Source organism: Mixophyes fleayi, chromosome 2 (genome assembly GCF_038048845.1).
Source record: "Mixophyes fleayi isolate aMixFle1 chromosome 2, aMixFle1.hap1, whole genome shotgun sequence".
Taxonomy (NCBI): domain Eukaryota; kingdom Metazoa; phylum Chordata; class Amphibia; order Anura; family Limnodynastidae; genus Mixophyes; species Mixophyes fleayi.
Window position 1 is genome coordinate 235,083,132 of NC_134403.1, and position 20,791 is coordinate 235,103,922.

Consider the following 20,791-nt stretch of genomic DNA (forward strand, 5'->3'; position numbering starts at 1 on the left):
CAACATCAGCCCCCTCCCACCATTATGCTTTAAGTCAATGTCTCTCTGTTATTAAAGCCATGTCTAATTATGTTCTCTCTTTTCCTATACCAGGTGACAGTAATGAGGAGATACAAGCTCTGATACAGAATTATATTCATGAGATAGAAGAACTGAGGTAAATATACTTTAATGGTTATGTTCTCTGTGGCTGAACAGAATATTATGGGTCCCAGTCACTGTTTACTTGTTCTCAGATGTCCAACCACACACAACATGAGCCCAGGGCCAGCTTAGGCATATAACCCACAATAAAATCTATATCTTATATAAAATATAATTAGAGATGAGCGGTTCGAATTCAGAGAAATCAAACAGATTGGAGTTTGGGGGTGCTGAGTTGAACATAGTGATCACTCCAAATGCGGATTTGAAAGCGAGGCAAAATGCAATTTCTAATAAAATGTTGTATCTCACAAGTTCTGGATGGATATCTTCTATATATAGCCCTCCATCCTGTTCTAAGATGCGATTTAAGAATTAATAGAATGTGGGTAGGATGTTTGCTGCAATTGTGTGCTCATAAATTGGATTGTACAGGGTTGGACGTGGTGGAAGAGGCAATGTGTATATTGGAATAGCTGTGATTTTACTGCAGAAATCTAAACAGTTTATTTACAAATCAGTCTGCTGGAAATGTGTGCTGATAAATTGGATTTGAGAGATTGAAGAGTAGACAATCAGTGGCTACTGGTAGTAACAGTATATAATAAAGTAATTAAGAGTGGAAAAAATATTATTTCTTGTTTTAAAAATCAAAATGTCTCTATCTGAAGGTAGTTGTGCAAGGGTCAGTATCACTAAAATCTAAATTATTTAGTGGACAAGAAACATGGTGCTGTTTGTCTGGTAGCAGCACACCCTACCCCACAAAAAGTATATATATTTCTTGCTTTTAAAATCCCACATGTCAGCTGAACTAATAGTGGAGACAAAACAGTGTGTTTTCTTAACTCTGAACAGCACACCCCAAATAAAATATGTAACTCTTGCTTTTAAAATTCCAAATCTGACATCTGAACAATTTACTGGTCAAAAAAAACCCTCCCCCAAAACAATATATACCGTATATTTCTTGCTTTTAAAATATCAGGTGTTTCAATATAAGGTCAAACGTGTAAGATCCAGTATCACTGACGTCTAAACTATTAATGGAGAAAAAACAGGGTGCTGTTTGACTGTGAGCAGCACACCCCCACAAATATATATTTCTTGCTTTTAAAATCTTAAGTGTTTCAATCTGAATGCAATTGTGTGAGGAGCAGTATCAGAGATCTCTGAACTATGTGTGGATAAAACACAGGGTGCTGTTATATACACAATTTGCTGTTAAAATTTGAGTCCTTACCTAGGAGGTTTGGAGACATTACCGTATTTTTCGCTCCATAAGACGCACTTTTTCCCCCAAAAAAAGTGGGGGGGGGGGGAATGTGTGCGTCTTATGGAGCAAATACTGCAAAAAAGAGTGCCTGCAGCCAGATCAGATACATTTTCATTGTATCAGTGCGCGGCTGCGTGTCTAAACCGGAAGTTCGGCTATTGACACTCCTCTGATGAAACCGTGGACATTTTTATTGATCTTACAACATATAGCTATATTGGACATTCCTCTCCTGTACCCCGGGGTATCCAGTTGGATTTCAAGTAAGTGGAGGAAGCGGAACTCCGATATATATTGCCTCCGTTTTGTAGTTTTTACCGGGAAGATTTTCTTTCCATGATATATGTTTTCACGGCTTGTCACAGAGGTTTTAGAGCCTGTCAATGACAGAAACTATATCAATCCTTTTGCCAATCATGTCCGCTTAGTTATTTTCGGTTATTGTGTTGTGGCAAATCAAGCTTATTCTAGAAGTCAGGGCTACTCTTTAGGGAAACAGAGTGCCCGTTCGGTAGAAAAAGCAGAAATGTTTTTGCCAATTTCTATTACCTGCACAAGCGATTAGCGCTTCCTAATTCAATTAACCCTGATTGAATCACTACCGCTCATCACAATAGAGCTCTCACTTTTGCATAGTAAACGTGCCGATATATTACGGAGCTCCCATTCAAAGTTTCTCTTTGAATAGACACATAGGGCTTGTCTCATATATCGGAGCTCTTATTCCAACCCAATAAGCTACTGTGTTGTGGCAGAGCAAGCCCAATTAAAATATCCGGGCCGCTTGTCAATGAATCACATTGTTCGCTTGGTACAAAGAGCAGATGTTTTCCTGCCAATTACTATTACCTGCATAAACGACCAACGCTTCCTGATTTGTTTGACCCCAATTAGATCATTATTGTTCATCATAAGAGAGCTCTCACTTCTACATGACAAATGTGTTAAGACACTATGGAGCTCTCAGTCACAGCTTCACACTGAATGCGTCTGAACACAGAGGGCTCTATTTACATATCGGAAACTCTCATTCAAACACATTAGTTTGTTGTGATACATTACGGTGCTCTCACTCATTGCTAGAATAGCGATCAGCGCTTCCTAATTCTTTGACTTTGATTAAACACTGTTACTCTTCACAACAGAACTTTTACTCTCTCCTATTAAACATCTAGGACACTAAGTGGTTTCTATTTATAAGATTTCTGAGACATTATGGAGCTTTTACATGCCGCTCTATTTCTATACTCAGACAGCACTTAATCACGTACTAGGGCTGTTATATACAGCCACAATTTCCGTTCCATAATTTGATTAAACAGTGTTCCGTCAAATCTACCTATATCTCAGGGTTATTCCCTACTACACAAATGTAGCTCATATAGGATATTATTATTAAACAGAATTAATAAAAGTTATATTTTAATTAACATAAGGAGTGCTAATATGTCCCTCTATGATGAACCTCTGTTAACGATTTTGTTGTTTCTATTTATGACAAAGGAATTCCACTCTAAAAACTAGGTGCATCTTATGATCAGGTGCGTCTTATGGAGCAAAAAATATGGTAATTCTCTTATCACTGTTTTTCTAAATAAGCACAAAGACAAAACGGTACAGTCTTGAAAAGCGTACATTCCATGAAGTATGAATGTCAAAAATATTTCTTGCAAAACATAGTTTTATTAAAAGCTGTAGCACATAAATACAATCATGGCTGCTAGACTCCATTTTGTAATCCAGACTCTATTTTGTAATCGAAACCTCTGCGTAAGGGTGCCAAGATTATTGCTTAAAACATATGGATAAATGTATTGTAACAATTCTGACCTGCTTAGTTAGAGGGTAAATGTTCATGCAACTTAATAAACTTGACTCTATTTAAAAATATCAGATCCTCTGACTACTTTAATTTAACAGCTATGACAATTCTGTCCTCTTAATTTCTCAGATTGTGGACTTTCAATTGCATTGTCTAGTCAAGACAGTTGTTTTTGGCAAACAAATCTGCATCAATGTCAGTTATATACACTGTGTAGGAAGGGCGACTATTGGCCTATCTGGACTGTCTGTTTTACATATTTCTTACACGTCACTGATATATAAATATTATTTATATACATTCCATATTTATATACATGGGTCTTGGGGACCGCCTCTGCTGCATGTCTCGGCCAGTCCCCTTTACCCCGGTATTGGACGAAGCTTAGCCCGCGAAATGATTTTTCAGCCCTCCCTCTTCATAAATATATATAAGTCCCCTGGTTTGATTCAGAAGGACAGCATTACGGCACAGATCATATAAGTAAAAGAATGTATGAAAGCTCTGCTCTTGGATGTGATGAATGCTCTGCCCATCAAAATATGTACTGTGTATGTAGTCTTTAAATTTTTGTACAATGCGTGCAGGCCACCTTCATCTATCATCATCAACATTTATTGATATAAAAACAGCAAATTACGTAGTGCATCACAATTGGGTATCTACTTGTCTACTTGTCTACTGATGCTTTTTTCCATCCAATGATATTACCACACATCAAGGTCTTAGCCGCACTTACCACAACCGCCACTATCATATCATGGCTACTCTGGTCCCTCCTGGTCGCATGCAACATTTCAGTCCTTCATATCTTCGTTTACAAACACATACTGTTTGTTCTGCTGCATGGGCTTTGCCATCTTCGATGCATTCAGGTGATCATTCCAGACCAACCAGACTCAGCAGCTGCGATCACTGGAATTATGCAGCCAATAGTTGTTTGGAAAACCCTATTTAAACCTGATGCTGGGATCTGTTCATTGCAGAACAACACACTTCTCTTCTGTGTATAGTTCTTGGCTCCAGGTTCCAGTTGTTCCTGCACTGTTCCTGATTATCCTGCATTTACAAAGTGATCATCTTCTGTGAGCATCCTGTATTTCCAACTAAACATCATTTTGCAAGTATTCTCCATTTTAAAGTGCACATCTCTTTACAATCACCTGCAATTCTAAAGTGCATATCTTCTTTCAAGTATCCTGCATTATCCGGAGCTCATCTTTCTGCAAGTACTCTGCACTTCCAAGCTGCTTACCATACTGCAATATTCTGCATTCAGCAAGAGTACTTACCTCAGTAAGAACTCTGCACTCTCCAGTGTCTATTCTGCAGTACCAGTGGGTATACCGGTATCACCAGTTCTGTTGCTGCAGCTGGTTCTGAGTCTCTAGGGTTTAATTACAGTTCTCTGAATCAGGTCTGTGGCTGCTACGCATTTCTGAGATCTGAGTTCCGAGTCCCTGTCTACAGTTCCAGTCCTTTCTGTTGTGAGTTTATGTGTGTTTTCTATCTGATTTCTTATTAGTGGGTTCCAGTTCCGCGTGCCTGGCTACAGGTGCCGAGATTGAGTTCCTATGAACAGTTCCAGTCTGTTAATACACCAGAATCCAGTTCATTACTCAGGCACAGACTCTGGTCCTAAGACTCCTATACTGCTTATATATTGTGACTAGGTATGAGGGGACTGTTCGGGTAGGCTCGGATTAGCGAAATCCAAGCCCACCCGAACAGTGCGGATCCGACGGGATCCGAGCACTGTTTGGGTATTTCCGGCGGCGAAAATAATCCAAAACGAGGCCAAGTCTCGCGTCGGATCTCGCGAGAATCGGATGTCATAAATTCCCCGCTTGCGGCCGCCATCTTCATTCTGGGTGAGATCTGGGAAGAGGGAGGTAGTAGTGTAGTGGTGCTCCTGTGTCCTGCTTAATCCAGTGGTTAGTTAGTTTCTCCTGTGCTCTGTCCTGTTGATCAGTCCAGTGGTGCTTTTGTCCTGTGCTCTGTGCTGCTGAGTCCAGTGGTGCTTTGGCCAGTACTCTGTCCTGCTGAGTCCAGTGGAGCTTTTGTCCTGTGCTCTCCCCTGCTGAGTCCAGTGGTGCTTTGGCCAGTGCTCTGTCCTGCTGAGTCCAGTGGTGCTTTTGTCCTGTGCTTTGTTCTGCTAAGTCCATAGTTATTTTAAAATTATTAAAAAATCATAAAATGTTTTAAAAAAAATTAAATTTTTGTTCTAGAAAACAAATTAAATTTTTTTTTTTTTAAATAATTAGAAAAATATATAAAAAAATTATTTAAAAAGTATAAAAAAAAATCTAGTGCAATATATTCTTGCAGTCTAGAAATATTAGTACTGCAATACCTACGTTCACTGTTCTTGCAGTCCAGAAATATTAGTACTGCAATATTTACCTACGTTCACTGTTCTTGCAGTCCAGAAATATTAGTATTGCAATATTTACCTTCGTTCACTGTTCTTGCAGTCCAGAAATATTAGTACTGCTAAATTAAAATACGTTCACTGTTCTTGCAGTCCAGAAATATTAGTACTGCAATTTTTACCTACGTTCACTGTTCTTGCAGTCCAGAAATATTAGTACTGCAATATTTACCTACGTTCACTGTTCTTGCAGTCCAGAAATATTAGTACTGCAATATTTACCTACGTTCACTGTTCTTGCAGTCCAGAAATATTAGTACTGCAATATTTACCTACGTTCACTGTTCTTGCAGTCCAGAAATATTAGTACTGCTAAATTAAAATATGTTCACTGTTCTTGCAGTCCAGAAATATTAGTACTGCAATATTTACCTACGTTCACTGTTCTTGCAGTATAGAAATATTAGTATCAGAGATTTAACTATATTGGAGTACAAAAATTTGGAGGATAAAGTAGGGAAAGATCAAAACCCACTTCCTCCTAATGCTGAAGCTGCTGCCACTAGTCATGACATAGACGATGAAATGCCATCAACGTCGTCTGCCAAGGGCGATGCCCAATCTCCTAGTAGAGGGCATGTAAAATCCAAAAAGCCAAAGTTCACTAAAATTAGCAAAAAAAGAAAATTGAAATCATCTGAGGAGAAACGTAAACTTGCCAATATGTCATTTACGACACGGAGTGGCAAGGAACGGCTTAGGCCCTGGCCCGTGTTCATGACTAGTGGTTCAGCTTCACCCAAGGATCTAAGCCCTCCTCCTCCCCCCCTCTAAAAAATGTAAGAGACTTAAGCTGTCATCAACAACACAGCAAACAACTCTGCCTTCTACAGAGATGGCATCACAAATCCTCAAGGCGAGACCAAGGGAGTTGGTGGTTGCGAAGCCTGACCTTCCCATCACTGTACGGGAAGAGGTGGCTCCTTCCACCATTTGCAGCACGCCCTCTGCATATGCTGGAAGGATCACCCACAGTCCAGTTACAGATTTGGCTAATGAAGGTGTCAATGTTGTACACCGGGAGGAGGATATTGATGTAGCTGGCGCTGAGGAGGAACTTGACGAGGAGGATGCTGATGTGGTTATCTTAAATGTGGCACCAGGGGGGTAAACAGTTGTTGTCCATGGGATGAAAAAGCCCATCGTCATGCCTGGTCAGAAGACCAAAGAATCCACCTCTTCGGTCTGGAGTTATTTTTATCCCAATCCGGACAACAAATGTATGGCCATATGTACCTTATGTAAAGCTCAAATAAGCAGGGGTAAGGATCTTGGCCACCTAGGGACATCCTCCCTTATACGTCACCTTATGAAGAACCTTCATAATTCAGTGTTTAGTTCAGGACCTGTGGCTAGGACCGTCAGCAGTCCAGGGACACCTAAATCCCTTGGTCCTGTTGTATACACACCACCAACACCCTCCTCGTCAACTTCCTCCACGATCTCCATCAGAGATAGTCCTTCAGGCCATGTCACCGGCATGACTGAGTCCTCTTCAATCCGGGATTCTTCCGGAGGATCCTGCAGCGGTATGCCTACTACTGCCGCTGCTGCTGTTGCTGCTGGTAGTCGGTCATCTTCCCAGAGGGGAAGTCGTAAGAACGCTACGTCTTTCACCAAACAGTTGACCGTCCAACAGTCATTTGCCATGAGCACGAAGTACGACAGTAGTCATCCTATGGCAAAGCGGATAACTGCGGCCGTAACAGCTATGTTGGTGTTAGACGTGCGTCCGGTGTCTGCCATCAGTGGAGTGGGATTTAAAGGGTTGATGGAGGTATTGTGTCTCCGGTACCAAATCCCGTCGAGATTCCACTTCACTAGGCAGTCCAGAAATATTAGTACCAGAGATTAAACTACGTTCACTGTTCCTGTAGTCCAGAAATATTAGTACCAGAGATTAAACTACGTTCACTGTTCCTGCAGTCCAGACATATTAGTACCAGAGATTAAACTACGTTCACTGTTCCTGCAGTCCAGAAATATTAGTACCAGAGATTAAACTACATTCACTGTTCCTGCAGTCCAGAAATATTAGTACCAAAGATTAAACTACGTTCACTGTTCCTGCAGTCCAGAAATATTAGTACCAGAGATTAAACTACGTTCACTGTTCCTGATTGGTTTGTTAAAGTGCGAATGTCCTATTTCAACAACATCAGGGTGGGTGGGAGGGCCCAAGGACAATTCCATCTTGCACCTCTAGCAAACTCTTGCAAACTGCCATCCTGTCTGCCACTGCAGTGCCACTCCTAGATGGGCCACGTGTTTGTGCCGCCCACTTGCGTCGCTTAGCTTAGACATCCAGCTACCTCGGTGCAAGCTTTTGGACTAAAAACAATATTGTGAGGTGTGAGGTGTTCAGAATAGACTGGAAATTAGTGGAAATGAATGTTATTGAGGTTAATAATAGTGTAGGAGTGAAAAAAAAACAAAAATATGGATTTTAGCACTTTTTATGCTTTTTAAAAAAAAAATCAGAACCAAAACCTTTCGTGGGGTGTTTTGGCAAAAGAAATCAGAACCCAAAACCTCAAGCTAATCAGAACCCAAAACCCAAAACACCAAAAGTGGCTGGTGCACACCCCTAATTGTGACAGAGTAACTGGTTTGAATGGCAGTTAACCATGTCCCAGGCTGTCTGACTTACATCCATTAGGCCTGTAGCCGGGTCTTCATCTACCTGTCATTAATCCAATTTAAAGTGAGCACTTACTATTGTATTGTCAGGTAGTGGAAGATGTAGCACAATCTGCCCATTGTCCTGATTCTGGTGGGGCAGTTGTGATTTTGGGTGACTGTCCCACTCAAGTCAGGACTGCAACGAGGTATGTATTGCTTCACACTGCTCTCTTTGTGAAGGGGACGCTGTGTGCACCTAACAGAAGTGCATGCAGCCTTTCCAATATTTTGAAGGGGATGGGAAGGGATTAGAGAGTGGCCTGGTGTAGTATAAAATTATAGCCACACCCCTTACATGCTGGTCTGGCGGCATGGCATGGAAATCCTCTTCTAGAAATCCTCTGTTTTCCCCTGTGCATAACTTTCTGAAAGATTGAAGTTAAAAGCAATTGACAAGCAAACTATTTTAGCTGACTAATCTACAGACCTGCATTACAATAATGACATGATTATATTGCTTCCTATGTCCCTCTTTCACCCTGAATGCTATTTTCAGAGCAGAAAACTGCAGCTAACCTCCTATTATTATTATTATTATCATTGTAGATATGTAAGGCGACACAGTGCTACGTGGCGCCGTAAAGTAGGGAAAACAGTACATACCTAAAACAGGAACACACAATGTAGACAAAATAAATGCAGACATGATATCAAAGGGTATGGGTTTTCAAAGAGCAACTAAAGATTTGAAGGCTGTGCGAAAGTCTGATTGAGAGTGGTAGGGAATTCCATAAGTGGGAAGCAGCATGAGAGAAGTCTTGTAGGCGGGAGTGAGAGGTGGTTACCAGAGAGGAGACAAGGTGAATGTCAGAGGTAGATTTAAGAGGGCGGGAAGGAGAGTATTTTGGTATGAGATTTAAGATGTATGCAGGGGTGGTGTTGTTGAGGGCTTTGTAGAAAAGAGTGAATAATTTGAATTTAATTCTGGAAGACACAGGGAGCCAGTGTAGGGATTTGCAAAGTGATGTAGCAGATGTGGAGTGGTGAGAGAGGAGGATCAGTCTCGCAGCAACATTTAGGATGGATAAAAGTGTGGATATATGCGTGTCAGGAATGCCAGATAGCAGAAGGTTACAATAGTCAAGACGGGAGATGATGAGAGAAGGATAAGAGTACATATTCCTACATTTTGTCGAGAGAGGGCTATATATATATACGGAAGATGTCTATCCACAACTCGCAAGAGTTTTGTAAAAAAAAAATCCTGTAAATTATGTTTTGCCCTGTTTTAAGATCAAAAATTGGCAAGTGAAACAGGTTAATGACCCGTGTTCACTCGTATCCCCAACGTCCGATCTTGCTGGATTTCACCAAATCCGTACTGTTCATCACACACATATACACATATATGTGTGTGTATATATATGTATATATATATATATATATATATATATATCATAATATATTGTGACACCATCAGGGGCGGTGGTAGTCACTTCAGCGACTCCCCAAAATCCAACAGCACTTTCCTCGATAGGAGAACTCTGATTATCAGGTTTCCTACCTTGAGGTCACATCGACTGCTTGGTATACCTCCTGCAAACAATTGCGGCCAATGAACATGCCTCTGTGTAAAAAGGACGTGATCCTAAACTGCGACACAGACATTCTTGGTATTAAGGTGGTCATTTAAGGAAGCGCCACGTGTACAATGTTTATTCTACTTCCCCCCTCTCGCGAACACACCAAATACCTGCCTCATAGACCCTTACCTACTTGACTGTGTGCATTTGTGTTTAAAAAAAATTTGCCTTACCTTCTCCAGCGGTCCAGATACCGTGTTGTTTGATGCAGAACGCTGTCCAGACTCCACTGCAGACACAGGATTTCTAGAGGGGATGTATCCAGGTGTTAGATTTCGGGGAAAAGAACTTGACACAATAAGCCTATGAATTATGCATTTGTTAAAGGCAATGGACAGCCCTAACATGTCCCTTCATCACACATATGTTCCTTCATCACATCACTGCACCCCCCTCGGCATCACTTGCAAACTATGGTGTAGAAATTGTACCCCATAGATTGCAAGTCAAATATAGAGCATGAGGTGCCAATCAAATAGTCTTTTTCTCCACCATAGTTTGAAAATCAAATATAGAGCATGAGGTGGCAAATAGTCATTTTTAAAATTACTATTTTCCACCTCATGCTCTATATTTGACTAGCAAAGTATGGGGGAGAAAATGACTATTTTTTTTTTTTTTTTAAAGTTTTATTTTTGAGAAGGTCAATAATGAGCATCAGTCCAAGACAAAATCTGTTACAATCAGGTTATGCATGTTCAGGGACTCATACAATCATTGTATATCATAATAAAAAGAGTCTTGATATTGACCAAGTTTTAACTATAAGAATAGAAGAAAGAGGAGACAGAAAAGAGAGGCTAGTCAGAGAAAAGTGGGCAAGATAGATTGGGAGGCGGTGTGGCAGGCCGCAAAAAGAAAGCAAAGCAAGAGATAGAAGAGATGTGGGTGGAGGCGGGGGAGGCGGGGGATGGTAGCAGGTTGAGGGGTGATATCAAGTGGAGTGTTTTAGAGGAGTCATAGGACAAAAGGAATTTGGATTTGAAAAAATGACATCCACGGCTCCCAGACTTTATTGAATGATTTAGAGCTATTGTGCAGTATGCATGTCATAAACTCCATTTTGTATGAGTGGCAAACTCTATTAATAATTGTCTGCATAGTAGGCGCGTTGAGTTGTTTCCAATTAGTGCCAATTTGACACTGCTGCAGAAACTATGTGGCGGAACATTTTTGTTTGATGTTTAGTTGTGGATGGAATCCCAAGTGGGAGAAGGAAAAACCTGGGAGAAATTGGGATGTCAATCTGTAGAATCTGAGACGCAAAGTTCCGCAGTTCCAACCAGAATGGGGCAAGCTTGGGGCACTGCCACCAAATATGGAGGAAGGACCCTTCCGACGAACATACTCTCCAACATGAGCTAGATGAGTCCAGAAAGATTTTTTGTAATCTGGTCGGGACCAAGTACCATCGATAAAGAAGCTTATAGGCATTTTCTTTCAGCTTCACACAGATTGAACTAGAGGCCGTGTTGGCTTTTATTTCATCCCAATCTTCCCCATCCAAAGGACCTCCCAGATCCTCCTCCCAGGCTCGCTCATGGGAATCTTGGGTGTCTGAGTCAGGGACTCTCAGCTCTCCGTATAGGCGAGATATAAGGCCATTGCTAGAAGATCGCCGGAGGAAAAGTGACTCGAATGAGGTCAACGGCCTGATTCTTAAAGATAATTTAGTGGTGAAATGAAAATTTCTTAGTTGCAGGTATTGAAAAAAAAAGTTTTGGGAATATTGAATTTGGTTTTTATGTCTTCGAATGAGGGAAAAGAAGCGTCTGTAGTGATACTATTAAGATAGTAAACATCGTTCCCTTTCCAAAATTCAAAGAACGAAACTATACGACCTGGTGGAAAATCTGGGTTATTTATTTATTTATTATTTATTATCCTTTATTTGTTAGGCGCCACAAGATTTCCACAGCGCCGTACACCATACAAACAGTACACTATGCAGGGTGAAACAGTACAAAACAATAAACAGAAATACCAGTACTTCAGGAACTCCAGGCAGGTTGAAGCAATAAACACGGAGCAGAAGAACAGGTGAGGAGACAGGAGGAAAGAGGGCCCTGCTTATGTGAGCTTACATCCTAAGGGAGGGAAAACAGAACTTGGCAGCATCCTGAGAGAGAAAGGGACGGATGCGGGTAATGTTGTGAAGTTGGAAGCGACAGGCTTAGGCAAGGGAGTGAATATGGGGGCAAAAGAGAGAGAGGAGTCGAGGGTGACACCCAGACAGTGGAGTTGGGTGACAGAGGAGATGGTGGTGTTGTTGACGACAAAAGAGAGGTTATGGTGGGATGGGAGTCTGGACTCTGGGTTATCAAAAAGAGGAACAAAAAGAAGAACAATTGGACTAGGAGCCGGGGCGAGATTAAACGTTGAGTTTGCTTGGTCCCAGAGAGAGAGCGAATGCGATACAATTGGGCGATAAAGAGCGGACCGAGGACGTTTAGTGCGAGGGAGCCACAGGAGAGAGGAAGCGGAGGAAATACCCAAGCTTTCGGTTTCGATCGAGACCCAAACTCTGGAGGAGCCCAGGGAGTTCCATAAAATACACTGGGCAAGTAGCGCTGCCAAGAAATAGTTTTTAAAATTGGGGACCCCCAAACCACCATCCCGTGTCGACCTTTGTAGGACAAGGAGCCGAACTCTTGGACGTTTTTTTTACCCTATATGAATTGTGAAGTATAATGTTGCAAAAATTTGAATACATAAGGGGGGATGCGTATGGGAAGGGCTTGAAAAAGATATAATAACCTGGGCAAAATGTTAATTTTAACTGAATTGATTCGCCCTATCCAAGATATGAGGTTTTTACTCCAGGTTTCTAAATCAGATTTAATTTGGGATAGTAGGTTAGGATAGTTAGCTTGGAAAAGCTGACTATATTGTTTAGTTATGTAGATACCTAAATATTTTATCTTTTTTTGGTGCCATTTGAAGGGGAATTGTTGAGTGAGAGAAGATTTCATACTATCTGTAAGATAGAAATCAAGAGTTTCTGTTTTTTGTGGATTGATTTTGTACCCAGAGATGTAACTGTAGGTTTTGATGTCTGCGAGAAGGGGGGGGGGGAGAGAAACAGCGGGATCCGAGAGAGTCAAAAGAACATCGTCAGCATATAAAGATATTTTATGTTCGGACTTCCCTGTTTTAACTCTGTGTATCGCCCCGTTAGATCGGATTTTTGCCGCTAATGGTTCAATTAACAGGGCAAAGATTAAAGGGGAAAGTGGGCATCCCTGCCGCTTACCATTAGAAATTGAAAATGGGGAAGAGGCGACTCCGTTGGCCATTTCCGTTGCTCTGGGAGACTGATATAAAGCTAACAGGCCGTCTAAAAACTTACCAGAGAAACCCATTGACCCCAAAACCCTAGACATAAAGGTCCAAGAGATGCGATCAAACGCTTTTTCTGCATCAAGTGCCATGATTAGTGATGGTGATTTACCAGAATGAATAGAATGTATGAGGTCAATAGCCCTTCTGGTGTTATCTATAGCTTGGCGGCCTGGTATAAATCCGACCTGATCTGGGTGGATCAGGGAGGGTAGAAGGGTATTCAAGCGGTTAGCTAAAATTTTGGCATAGATCTTGAGGTCCACGTTTAATAAGGATATAGGCCTATAACTGGAACAGAAGGTAGGATCTTTATCTGGTTTTGGTATAACAACGATAGTGGCCAAGGTCGTCGCCTCATTAAAAGGTGAACCCATAAAGATGTTGTTAAAGAAATCTGTCATATGTGGGGCAAGGTCTATGGCAAATTTCTTATAATATTGTGCCGTGAATCCAACGGGGCCTGGGGCCGATGATGATTTCATCATTTTTATCACTGAGATTGTTTCTATCTGGGTGATATCCGTGTTCAAAAAAGCGATATCAGTGTCTGAGAGATGTGGTAGTGAGAGAGATGACAAAAAAGATGTAATTTCTGTATCAAGAGATTCGACAGAGGATGAGGTCTCGGGGAGATTGTATAATGTTTTGTAATAATCGTGGAATTCTTGAGCGATTTGCACCGGGTCATATATAGGTTGCGAGTTAGGAGATTTTTTGAGTTTTGTAATCTGTCCTCAAGATTTTTTCAGTCGCAGTTTGTTAGCGAGCATAGAGTCGGCTTTGTCAGCCTTTTCGTAATATTTTGAGGGTATTGGCTGCTCTATGAGAAAGAATTGCATTTAACTGACCTCTTACTGCAGAAATTTGTGTGAGTAATGTCGTGGATGGGTGAAGTTTATGTTGATCAAGAAGGGAGGTTAGTTTGGTCTCAAGGGAGAGAATTTCTTGAGATGCTAATTTTCTAGCTGCCGAAGTTTTACTTATCAATCTACCTCGAATGGTAACCTTATGGGCTTCCCATATAATGCCTGGGGCTATTTCCTCTGAAGTATTTAATTCAAAATATTCTTTGATTGTGTCCTTAATTTCTTGATGAGTCGATTGGGCCAACAGGATGGAATCGTCAAGACGCCAATGACGAGAACGTGGAGCTAATTTTATTAAATCAAGAGTGATATGTACTCCGGCGGGGTCTTTCCAGGTAAGCGGGGAGATTCCTGTGTCTAATATTGTTTGGGTGAGGGGATGAGAGACAAATATCATGTCTATGCAGGAGTAACTACCGTGTGGGGCAGAGTAATGTGTAAAGTCTTTTGCATCAGTGTTTTTCAGGCGCCAGGTGTCATGTAGCGCTAAATTGCGTATACATGTTAATAGGGACTGGGAGTCTTTTGAGGGAGTGGGAGGAGATTTTTGGCTGGAAGAACCAGAGGACCTGTCCAGTGTTGGGTGTAAAATGGTGTTAAAATCTCCAGCGAGGATTATATGACCCTGTGCAAGGAGCCCAATGCGATTAAACACATCTGTGAAAAAGGAGCTTTGCCCCTGATTTGGTGCATAAAGAGAGATAAGTGTGACATGCTCAGAACGGAGTGTTCCTATCAGAATCAAGTAACGTCCCTCTGGATCAGAATATGATTTGGTTAGGAGAAAGGGAACTCTGTTGTGTATTAGAATAGCTACTCCACGTTTCTTGCAATCCACAGAGGCAAAAAACGTTTGAGTATAAAGCTTACTTTGGAGACAAGTATGCTGTCCTGTAAGATGGGTCTCCTGAAGGAAAACTATATCGGCTCCCTCTCTCCTGCAGGCTCCCAAGACCATTGCACGCTTAGTAGGGGAGTTCAGGCCGTTGACATTAAATCGAGAGCACCTTGAGCGCCATGGGTGTTGTAGATGGTGTGAATCCTACATAATATCAGCAAGAAATTGTTTAGAACATAAACAAATTGGGAACAGAAATAAGCATCAGTCCACTTGGTGATTTGAGAGAGGGAAGGGGAGCAAGGAAAGAAGCCACAGGTAAGAGAAAGAAGAGAGGAGAGATGAGAAGAAAGAGGCCTAAATAGGCCATAACCCTAAAAGAGGAAAGCCCCTGATAGGGCTATCATAGAAATAACACAATGAAAAAAATACATTGCAATACTAGTAAGGGTGCTTGTGGGGGGGGGGGGTTGTAAATTTAGGAAGGTATTAGTTGGCCATATGAAGGGCCGTGAGAGACTGTCCAGCTCATTTGGCTGGTGTAGCTAGAACATTATTGTAGTGAGTAATTGACCAGAGGGGAGGGGCGGTAAAAAATTAAATTGGAGAACGAAAAATTAGGAAAATAAAGGAAGGATGAAAAGGGGGAGAAACAAACAAAAAAACAACACAACAACACAATCTATGATGTAGCATCAAATCTGTAACAATGACAATGACATTACTAACTGATGGTGCCAAGTCAGGGTACCAACAATACTGTTATGCCCCTGAATTCTATGTCACTAGCACGCTCCTCTGGGCCAAAGCCCTTCCAGTGCACAAGGAAACGAAGAACTCCTCGAAAAAAATTTTGCGTCTAATATATGAGTGATCTCAAACTCCTCCTCTTGATGAACTTGAACTGGCCGAGGTGCTGAAGGAGGAACAGAGAAACGGTTGATGATAAGAGGCTTGAGTAATGACACATGGAAGGCGTTGGAGATACGAAGGTTCTTGGGTAGTAGAAGTTTGAAACAGACTGGATTTATCACTTGAATGATCCTATATGGACCAATGAAACGAGGAGCAAACTTCATAGATGGAACCTTCAAGCGAATATTTTTAGTAGAAAGCCATACACGATCTCCAATCTTAAGTGGTGGAATAGCCCGCCTCTTTTTATTCGCAAAGGACTTGTATCTGGCAGATGTCTTCTTTAAGCAGGTTTTGACCTGAGACCAGATATCTTTGAAGGTCTGACAAACAGTCTCCACAGCAGGAACTTGGGTGGGAGGGAGGGCAGGAAATTCCGGGAAAGACGGATGGTGACCGTAAACCACAAAGAATGGACTTCTTGTAGATGACTCGTGATACATGTTGTTATGGGCGTATTCAGCCCATGGGAGTAAATCTACCCAGTTGTCTTGGTTGGCTGAGGAGAACATCCTAATAAAAGTTTCAAGATCTTGATTGACTCTCTCGGTCTGTCCGTTTGATTGAGGATGGTAGGAAGACGAGAGTGATAACCGAATACCCAAGGTCTTACAAAGGGCTCGCCAGAATCTGGAAACGAATTGCACTCCCCTATCCGAAACAATCTCAGAAGGACATCCATGAATTCGGAAAATCTCTTTGATGAAATGATCAGCCAGAGTAGATGAAGAAGGTAAACCGGTCAAAGGAACGAAATGTGCCATTTTCGAAAATCGATCCACCACTACTCAGATGGTATTACACTTTTTACTTGGAGGAAGATCGGTGACTATGTCCATACTAACATGGGTCCAAGGTTTGGAAGGAATGGGTAGTGGTTGTAGTAATCCCGCTGGTGTTCTGCGGGGAGTTTTAAACTGGGAACACAGCTCACAAGCAGCCACAAAGCCTTTGACATCTTTCCTCATAGAGGGCCACCAGTAGCTTCGAGAAAGGATTTCTAAGGTCTTGCGTTCACCCGAATGTCCAGAAAAACGTGAAGAATGGAACCAAGACAATATTTTCCTCCTAAGAGATGGAGGCATGAGGGTTCTCCCAAATGGTAGCACCTTGGTAGACGAAGTGGCCAGAGACACACACTTGGGATCTAATATAGAATGGTTAGGACCATCTTCAACGTCTGAGGACGTCACGAATGCCCGAGACAGGGCGTCTGCTTTTTTATTTTTGACAGCTGGTTTGAAGGTTATAATAAGTTCAAAACGGGAAAAGAAAAGAGACCATCTTGCTTGACGGGAATTCAAACATTGAGCTGACTGTAAATATGACAGGTTTTTGTGATCCGTAAAAATAGTTACAGGATGACGAGCTCCCTCCAGTAGATATCTCCATTCCTCTAATGCTGCTTTTATGGCCAACAACTCCTTGTCCCCGATGGTATAATTCCTCTCCGCGGGTAGAAGACCTCGGGAATAAAAGGCACAAGGATGGATTTTTGTTGCTCCGATCTTTGGGATAATATGGCCCCTAAGCCAACATTAGAGGCGTCTACCTCTAGGAAGAAGGGAAGCGTCACATCAGGCTGTCAAAGAACAGGAGTAGAAGAGAAGGACTCTTTGAGAGACTGAAAAGCTTGAAGGGCCTCGGAGGACCACTGTTTAGTGTTAGCCCCCTTGCGGGTCAGGGCCACTATAGGACAGGTAATGGACGAAAACCCTTGAATGAAGCGACTGTAATAATTTGCAAATCCTAAAAAGCGTTGGATTTCTCAGAGAGTAGTTGGCTGGGGCCAACGTAATACAGCGTTCACCTTTTCTGGATCCATCTTAAGACCGACTCCGGACACAATGTATCCCAGGAATGGAATCTGGGATAACTCGAATGAACATTTCTCTAGTTTGCAAAATAAAGAATTTCTTCGGAGTCTGGAAAGGACCTCTGCCACATGTTGATGATGAGTGTGCAGATCCTGGAAAAAAAATTAATATGTCGTCCAGATAGACGACGACACAGACATACAGCAAGTCCCGGAAGATCTCATTCACAAAACCCTGGAAGACAGCGGGGGCGTTACACAACCCGAAGGGCATAACAAGATATTCATAATGGCCATCCCTGGTGTTAAAAGCTGTCTTCCATTAGTCTCCGGACTTGATCCGGATTAAATTATAGGCACCTCGAAGATCCAACTTGGTAAAGATCCGGGCTCCCTTAATGCGATCGAAAAGTTCAGTAATTAACGGAATAGGGTACCGATTTTTGATGGTAATGGCATTGAGTCCACGAAAATCTATACAGGGACGTAATGATCCATCTTTCTTCTTTACGAAAAAGAACCCCGCTCCAGCGGGAGAGGTAGAAGGTCGGATAAATCCTCGTTGGAGGTTCTCCTTAATATACTCAGATGTTGCTTGAGTCTCAGGTAATGAAAGTGGATACACACGGCCCCTAGGAGGACTCTTGCCAGGTTGTAAGTCAATCTGACAATCCCATGCCCGATGAGGAGGAAAGCGTTCTGACTGAACCTTATCGAACACATCCGCAAAGGAAGCATACTGAGGAGGGAGGCCCGGTGGACATGGTGAAATGGACGACTGCTGTATTTTGAGTGGAACAACTTGAGAGAGACAATGATGACGACATTCGGGACCCCAGGAAGTGACTTGAGGAATATTCCAGTCAATCTGAGGGAAATAAAGTTGAAGCCATGGAAGGCCTAGTACGATGGGACTGGTAGTAACAGGAAGGATCAATAAAGAAATTTTTTCTTGGTGTAAGGCTCCAATTTGAAGAGTCAGTGGAGACGTACTTTGAGTAATGAGACCATTAATTATACGTGATCCATCAATAGCAGTAACGGCAATGGGAACCTTTAAGGAAATCACTGGTAGAGACCATTGATTCACTAGGGAACTAGAGATAAAATTTCCAGCAGCTCCAGAATCTATAAGTGCTTGAGAGACAAGAGATTTGGTAGCAAAGGAAACGGTGACATCAAAAGCACAAACTTTCACATCGTAGAACATGGAGAGGACTCCAGGGACCCTAACCTTACCTCTCCAGAACTGGTTAGGGCCTGGCATTTCCCGACTTCCTAGGACATGAGTTCAGCATGTGAGTAGAGTCAGAGCAATAGATACAGAGTCTATTTTTCACTCTTCGTTCTCTTTCCTCAGATGTTAGTTTAGAGCGACCTAGCTCCATGGGTTCTACTTGAGGTGGAGAATGACGAACTTGAGATACTGAGCGAAGAGGCGCTTTGCAGGAAGTTATTCTCTCGGAATCTCTCTCACGAAATCTCATGTCTACACGATGGCAAAGGGAAATCAAATCATCCAAGGATGAGGGTAACTCTTGAGAGGTCAGTGCGTCTTTAATTTTATTGGAAAGCCCCTGCCAGAAGGCGGCGATCAGTGCCTCAGTGTTCCACTGAAGTTCAGAGGCAAGTATCCGAAATTGAATGACATACTGAGCCACCGTCCGAGATCCTTGGCGAAGTCGGAGGATACTGGAAGCTGCAGAGATAACACGACCAGGTTCGTCGAAAATACTTTGAAACGTAGAAATAAACAAGGCACTATCTTGCAATAAAGGATCATTTCTTTCCCACAGAGGGGAGGCCCATGCGAGAGCCTGTCCGGAAAACAAAGACATGAGGTAGGCCACTTTGGAACGATGAGTAGAGAAGTTATGAGGTTGAAGTTCAAAATGAACGGAGCATTGATTAAGAAAGACCCTACAGGTTTTGGGATCTCCATCATATTTAGAAGGAGTAGGCAGGTGTAGCGTGGAAGCGATGGACACCTGGGATGGCACTGGGGAAGGAGATGGAGATACTGGAAGATCAACGGTTGCTGCTACATTTTGCACAGGGGTTCCTTGGGAGGCTAAAGCCTGACAATATTGCAACAACTGTTGTTGGCGAACATCTTGTTGTTCGATTCGGGTGACCAGATACTGCAGCATCTCTTTAGCTGTTGGTTCCGATCCTGGGTCTGTCATGGCCTGATCTTACTGTCACGGGCACTAGGAGTCTTGCCCAGGATTTCACCAGATGACTAGGCTTACCAGAGTAGTGAAGTTCACACAACGGTCCTCTGGTAGCGGGGTGACAAGCGGAACAAATATCACAGCAGATGGAGAGAGAATGCCAATGAATAATAGGAAAGTCAATGACTTGCAGCAATCTTTGGTCAAAGAATCAGCGACTAGCTGATATAATGGAAAGGCAGATTTGAACACGGAGATCAGGATGGACGTGAGTAGATGCAGGGAGGTAGCAGGGAAGTCAGTGGTCTGCGTACAGCAAGTTGTACGACTGCTTATGGTGAAGAGACTTGTTTAGGTGCAGGTAGGTAGTGGGGAAGTCAGTGGTCTGCGTATAGCAAGTTGTACCACTGCTTATGGTGAGAATGTCACTCACCGGACCGTGAGTGCCTCTACGCTGGTGCGTGGCTCCCTAGCCTTCCTGCCGGCACCAGTCCTAAACCGCGGCCGTCCGCCATCCTAATGGACTGCGCATGCGCAGCTCCCAAGAACTCTTGTGACTGTTGCTTTTAATCCAAATTTGTTGATCAGGCAACTCCCTATTTAAGGCACCTGTGTGCATTACCTCATTGCCTGATCTTGGAGTCTCATTCCCTGTGAGTCTCTGAAGGTGTTCCCTGTGTTCTACTAGTGTCTTCAGTTTCCTGCTGATTCCTGATCTGCTCACCGCTGGTTTCCATACCCGCTACTATCTCCTGTGTACTACTAGTGTCTTCAGTTCCTGTGGATTCCCTGTGCTTCTCATCGCTGGTTTCCATACCTGCTACAGTCTCCTGTTTCCTGCGTGTGTTCTCAGCTGGACTCTGATTACCGGATCTACTCACCTGTGGTTCCTAAACTCGTCT

General features: G+C 42.5%; 1 protein-coding gene across 15 annotated transcripts in view; it reads left to right on the top strand.

Moving 5' to 3' along the window:
- KIF21B (kinesin family member 21B) overlaps window positions 1-20,791 on the top strand; it is a 463,280-nt gene that overhangs the window by 156,657 nt on the left and 285,832 nt on the right. For all 15 annotated transcript variants that reach the window (XR_012688103.1, XR_012688104.1, XM_075195637.1 and 12 more), the window contains one exon: window positions 94-157. Coding sequence is in view for 13 of the 15 variants with exons in the window: in XM_075195637.1 (XP_075051738.1) it covers window positions 94-157 (64 nt within the window). In the remaining 2 variants the exon portion in view is untranslated. The remainder of the gene's footprint in view (window positions 1-93; window positions 158-20,791) is intronic.